At 34.4% G+C, this 7,004-nt stretch overlaps 1 protein-coding gene across 2 annotated transcripts in view; it reads right to left on the minus strand.

Annotated features, from left to right (window-relative positions):
* The window catches only part of LOC107100185 (poly(ADP-ribose) glycohydrolase-like), a 32,389-nt gene that overhangs the window by 5,909 nt on the left and 19,476 nt on the right, over positions 1–7,004 (minus strand). For both annotated transcript variants that reach the window (XM_015398699.1, XM_015398623.1), the window contains exon 13: positions 2,233–2,380. In XM_015398699.1, the coding sequence (XP_015254185.1) occupies positions 2,233–2,380 (148 nt within the window). The remainder of the gene's footprint in view (positions 1–2,232; positions 2,381–7,004) is intronic.

Here is a 7,004-nt window from a genome sequence, read left to right on the forward strand (position 1 = left end):
ATATATATATATATATATATATATATATATATATATATATATTATTCTATAAAATGTTTATACTGTGTATATACACATGTACACATATATAAACAATACACAAACTCATATAGTTATTTTTATCTCTAGATTTCAAGATGAAACAGGATATAGGGAAATTATTTTACCCCCTTGTTCTGCAAAAATCAATACCTAATCAAGTTAACAAAGGAAAATCAGGTCCTTCTGTTAACTATAACTTCCGTTAGATTCATACTGTATATAAACTAGGTAAAAAGAAATTAAGATTTTGGCTGATAAGAACAAGCCTATTGCAGAATAGTAAATATTACAGCCGCACCTATTCTGAGTAAAGGCATGGGTGCTTAAAAAATAAAGGTGCATCATGTTTTCTTTTACTCTTCCCATAATATAACTAGCCTGTGCCAAGGGAACATTAGAATAATAATCTCTTTACTCCATTAGGAGACATTTACTGGTTATGCCATTCTGAATTAACAGGACGGGCTACCCATATCGCTTTATCTATCAAAGGAACTGACCTCTTCCTTCTTCACCTTAATCAAATTTATTTTGTCCAAATGCCCATAGCCGCATCCTGCCTTACGAGCTTCCATCACAAGATTACATCAGGGAATCTCTACCTTCCCATCTTCCAACTCACATCAACATTAGTACTTTATCTTTCAAGTTATGTCAAGCTAAATGTCTAAATGCTCTTGAGGACCTCTGTTAAGGAGATCCAGAGAGAGACATAAAGACTCTAAAATTAGACGCAATAGTTTGGAAAAAAATGCTGCATCCGTGTATAGAATAATCTAGTGTTTTTTAATGAATCTATGGTGTAATGGGTCCATTCCATTAGTGGCTGCAATGACCTGAGTTGGCCAATAAATTCCTTTCTGTCTTAATGCAATAATGCTAAGTGCAGTAGAGGAGGAGAATTGAAAGAAGGGCAGTAAAGGGAGGGAAGGAGGGGGACGGTGACTCACCAATGAAGGTCACCAAGGAGATTTGCGCGTTTTAGAGAAGACAAAATGGCGCCAAAAAATACTTCTTTACGGCGAAAAACCAACATGGTGCAGGGGCTTTAAAATTTGGTTTGTTAGGCTTTAACACCGACACCCAGTCAATACCCGAAAGGAAAACCTTGATGAAGACCTTTTTCTTCCCTGTATGCGCAGCGTTTATGTCAATGATGACCCTAACAACAGAATTAATCATAATAGGACTTCATGCGAGTTAGCTAAAATGATCAAACAGGACAATGAAGCCTAATATTTCAATAAAAAGAATTGTATACTAAACCAAAGTCACTTATTGCATTTATTAAAAAGCAAAGAAGATATTCTCAAGAGAGAACTCTTACTAATTAAGGAGAAGCTAAATGGTTTAACAAGTCGTTAAGGGAATTCATTTTGATCTCACATTCTCTCTATGGTGCAGGTCGGGTCACTTTCTGCTCCCAAAGCTACCAGATCTTGTAAACAATTCTCACACACCCCATCAGATTGATGAGTCTATATCATTCAACTCCACTAATCATGTGGTGCATGTTGTAATTTCAATTAAGCAATACTGACAAAACCTTTTAACACAAGATACTAATTATTAATCAAAGACCTAGAGGTACAATAGTAAACTTTTCTAATGAAGGGAGGATTTGCAGATATGCTGTATTAAACAGAAAAATAGATTTGGAAAAGGATCTGTTTATGGACTTTTGACATCATTTAAAGTCTGGTTTAAATTTATAAACCGTAAATTTTTTATCCCAGCCACAAAGGAACAGTAAAGCCATCTCAATATTAAGATTTTACCAAAATTGAAGACAGAAGAATAATCTAAAAAAAAAAAAGGAAAACGGCGGTCATTAACAAAATCTTTTACAGTAGGTTCACAACTGGTTGTTAGACTGTTCTTGAGTGAAGGTAAAGATTCAATGTCCTTGATAAGAAAAATATTTGAATTGAAAACATAGAAAGCTTTGTTTCCTCATAAGCTTAGATTTCAGTACCTCTAATAGAAAATCATAACCTCTTTTACATATTCTAAATTTTTTCTAATTTGAAAGCATCGAGTATAACAAGGAGAACATCTCAGCAAATATGACCCAAGACACCTTAGTATTCAGGCTTTCAGTTTCTCTAGACAGAAAGTGACTAAAGTTAGACCTACTAAAGGCTGATTTCTTGTAATCACAAATGTTACTTGAAAGGCATAGCTGCACACCTGTGATAATGAGACATTCGTTGTTTTCCAAAGCTTCAGTAAAGAGGCGAGAAACGATGAGTTCAGGGTTGATGAGAAACCGGATTTCCTCCTGGACTAGTCCGTGTCCTGTGACTCCGCCTCCAACAAACCTATTTGCAAAATCAACCTGGAGGGGGGAAAAAGTTGATTTAAAAAAAGGAAATCAACCATCTTATGATTTTATGTTAACACAATAACGGTTCTATGTAAAAACTTTTTTAAAAACTTTCGATACTTTGCTAGTATTTAAAAGGATTGCAACGGCTTAGAGAAGCAAATCGTCAGCAGCTTTGATAATTTCTGAAAAACAGGAGTTTTAAGTATCCAACAGTGTGTTAAATATTATCATTCAGAGAGCAGTGAACCAGGCTCCAGTTTATATAAAAAAATAAACGGCTGTTCATCATCTTTCTTCAGAGGCTCAAATATTTATATGTTCCACAGATTAGTGAGACAGAGGAGAGCCAAGCCTTGCAGTGGGCAGCACTAAGGCTGCAGAACTGTCTTCCTGTTTAGTTGACTCTGTGAACTCTGTCAGTCAATTACTTGGTTTAAACAGGCTATGTTTTAACTCTGCATTTTTATTGTGTTTTATCTTATTGTATCAGCACTAAATTTAAATGTTATTTTATTACTTCTGTGGACACGTGTTTTGTCTGTGGAAGGTGTTTCACAAATAAAAGCAGTATTCATAAAGAGGAACTTTTTTAGCTTTAGTTGGAAAATTTATTTCAAACCATTTATCTAAATACAAATTCTTTTACTTTATAGGAAAAAATGATTAAATGCTGTAATAGGCTGTAAGACAGTTTCCCGTTATTCCTTCATGTTTTTGAAACATGCAAGTTCACTAGTGTTATACTATATTGGGACTCTCAGAGAATAATTTACTTTCTATAAACTGTATTTATTTAAAAAAGCTTGGATTAAATCTAATTTAAATTAATTAAAATTAATATTCTGTTTTATTTCTCGTCAGAGGTGAAATCCATTTTAAAAAGATGTTAAGGCTATGTGTTGGGGCAAGCCGTTTTACCATTGATATCTCTCTTCTTCCATTTAAAAACCTGAATATGAGCTTGTTTTCCTCTTGTTTTTTTTTTCAAAATTGTAACTTGTTTTTGTGAAGTTGCATGTAAATCCCTCTCAGCTGCATGTTTGAGTGTTACGCCAAAACAGACAGAAAATTGGCAATGAATGCATCTGTTCTCCTTTGCAATGATTAACTAATTCTGCTTAAATGAAGATCTCTGATATCGTTCTACTTGAATAAAACTAACTTCTTTTTCACAATAAACAGGTTATCTTATTAATAATCATAAATCCCCGTTCAAACGTGAGTGCATATAAAAGCTCCAAAGTGAGCTCTGCAAAGCATAGTCATTATAAGTTAATTCTTTTGCCCACAGTGAAAGAAAGAAAAATAAAATTGTAAACAAGTTTCAAAATGGTTTGCTTTGAACTTCTGCAGCAAATCCATTAAAAACATTTCCTTGTTTTGAACTTAACCCAAACTTACTTGCAAAAACATCCTAACTGAGAACAAGTTACACAGCTTGATACATCAGTATAAAATTATAAAACAAAACATACGTTGCCCTTTGACCTGTTTATGTAATGCTGATGACAGGAACTGCTGTTGTCACTCATTACTTGAAGAAACAACTATTATCTTCTCATTAGCCGTCAACAACGGTGGAGGTTTAATACAAACAAATGTCTAAGGATTACAGTTTCCTGCTTGGCGATAATCAAATTAGAGAATCATAACAAAAACAATGAACATGAAATCTTAACAGATACAATGAAATACTTATTGTCTAGCAGTACAATGGTAGAAAATACAGGTAACAGGGAAACAATGTGGAGACTAAATAGTCAAATTAAGCTAAAAAATGATTAAATGAACCCCACTAGCATTTTAAACACTTTAAAAATATATCTTTTAAACCATTTCTCATATCTTAATGTAATCAAATTAGCTGTTAAACAGCCTATGATCACTGAAAGCTAAAATAATTTCCATATTTTGTTAAACAAGTTTAATTTAAATTGATTTATCACACATAGATATATTTTAAATGTGTTTTTGCTTATTTTCTCATTATGTCCTGAAACTCTCAACAGAAGAAAAAAAAAAAGGTTTCCAAAAAGTATTTTATTTTATCGTTTGACTTATTTGGTCCGCAGAATGACGGTTCTACATTTCCGAGAGAATGCAGGTGCTGCTTTTAGAGGAAAATGAGAGAGACCAGACCCAACAGCAGTCCCAAAGGCTGATCACCTCCATGCCATGGTGCATAGTTGCAGTAAATCTGGTATTCCATGCATATGGTAAAGTAAAGTAAACTAATATACTTATTTGAAAGTAACATTTTGAGAGGGAGCTAAACTGAAGTAAATTTCTAAATATAGAAAACTGAAACTTTAACATGAGTAGGTTGGCAAACTATGCTCATATGTGCTTTGATCATATAGCTGTAAACTATCAATATTAATCAAGCAAAAACACTGCAGTCTTAAGACCAACTGTTTATATAGTAAAAAATTGAGGATGCTGATATCTCTCTCCCAGAAATGTCACCTCTCTGTAATCATCCCAGAAACTATATAAGTGCAAAAAACATTTTGGTGAGATACAACAATTTCACATTCTTAAATCTTCGCCCTGGTTCAGATAAAAGAACAGTCCATTCAATCAGAAAGCGGATACTCATACATCCTGTCAGGGGTGAGGGTTCTGCTCAGTGGCCCGCAGCTACGTCAATCTATGTGACAGTAAGTGTGTTTGTATGTGCATGTTTTCCAACCAGTCACCCAACTCCTCACCCCTCTCTCTGGTTCAGCCCCTGACCTCACCCCCCTACCCCCTTCAATCTCACCCTCTGACAGGATGACAGCCCGCTCTGCCCCTTCCAAACCCAACAGTCAGCCAGTGTCCGGCCTGCTGAGGTAGGCATCAATTCTCCAGCAACTCTTTTGGCCCACTGGGTGCCTGCACTGAAATGCCTCATCCTCGTCATTTGAATTTTCTCCATGCGCCATCTTTCCCTCATCCTCCCACCCAGGGGTCCTCTCCTCCACCCTTGCCACTCTGAGCTGCTCATGTGTACAAAAATGCTGTCAATTCCAGTAAAATTGTAAAAGAAAAAAAATTTGCCACAGCAGCAAAGGAACACAGAGGAGTAGAACAAGATGGACTAAATCCAGAGAAAAAAAATAATTACCTCATTATGTATATAATTAAAATATTAACTTTTTTGTTTTAAAGCAGGATGGCTGTTGGCCATTGGCAGGTTTTCCAACCTTTAACTGAGGCAACAAGAGCATGGAAAGAAGCTTAAAACTGCATTATTAAAACTGTTTGTTTTTTTTTAGAAGAAAGAAAATGAGTTAAATAAATATACAAATATGGCCATAGGTTTATAAAATAAAAACAAATTAAATTTGGTAAGGCAGGGTTTAAATTAAGTTCACTCAAAAAGTTAGTTTTTGAAACGATATGTGAAAGACATCTCTGAAGTTTTGTAAAACAGCGATCCATCATATTCTTTTTACATTTAAATAAGCACGTCAACTAAAAAGCTATGCCAAGTGTCTGCAGGTGGAATCTGTGGATGCTGAGGTTTCAGATGCCTCCAACCTTCATGTAGCCTTCAGATTAGCTTTAAGACAACATTATGGAATGGATTTCCTATCCAACCAGCTGTGTTCAAAGCCTCACATCACCAGACAGAGAAAAACACCAGATATGTGCAGTAAGGCTTGATAAAATTAGGTTTTAGGTGTGTGTAGGGCTGGGCGATAAGAAGAGAATCCAATATAAAGATAAATTTGAGACATAATCATGATAAACGATATATATCACAATATGTTTAAATTATCTTCAGAAACAATAGAGTGCATAAGCTTGTACTAATATACTCATTCAAACCGAATATTTTGGTTTCAAATTCAAAACATTTTATTTCAACCAGCTAAAAGGTTTTCAAAAATAATGCTGCCACATTACGTCTTTTGGGGTCAGTTTTAGACCTTTAACAAGAACCCAGCAACCAAACAGGAAACAAAGCAAAAACACACAATGCTAAATAAAATATAAATTAAAAAAGGGCTCTTTTGTGCATAATAAAAAAAAAGATAGAATGAAAACCTCAAATTAGAAAAACAAAAGTCGAAATACTGTCCAAAAAAATAAAATTAAAAATCTATATATATATATATATATATATATATATATATATATATACACACAGAGTTTACAACATTCTTTATTTTGCATATTTTGCAGTGGTTGACTTTTTAAGTCAGGCAATATATTTGTTGTACTGCTACCTTTTGCAGCAATGGTTTTGTGGCACGTCTTAAATATCATCACCTACTTTTGACATCCTCACCGTGAAATCCAAAGTAACCACTGCCATATTATTGATCCAGTGCAGTTTCTCTTCAGAACTAACTTGTCTGAGTCTTCTTTAACATTCACTTGATAAGCTGAAACACCTCCTATCGCCATATTTGTTTGTAGTTTGCTATGGTGTTTGTGCCGTGCAGAAAATAATCCATGATCTAAAATAACTAATAGTTATTTTAGATCATGGATAATTAGTTTAAGAGACAAAGTCAAGGTATGGTAACTGCTATGGGGGCAGCATATCCTGTAGGGGTGTGCAAAATAATCGTGATGATGATGCATCGTGATTCTAATTTTCGTGATCTACTGCATCGATTCTTGATGCCAAGAATCGATT

Source organism: Cyprinodon variegatus, unplaced genomic scaffold, assembly GCF_000732505.1.
Source record: "Cyprinodon variegatus isolate N-32 unplaced genomic scaffold, C_variegatus-1.0 Scaffold1, whole genome shotgun sequence".
In the NCBI taxonomy this organism is placed as follows: domain Eukaryota; kingdom Metazoa; phylum Chordata; class Actinopteri; order Cyprinodontiformes; family Cyprinodontidae; genus Cyprinodon; species Cyprinodon variegatus.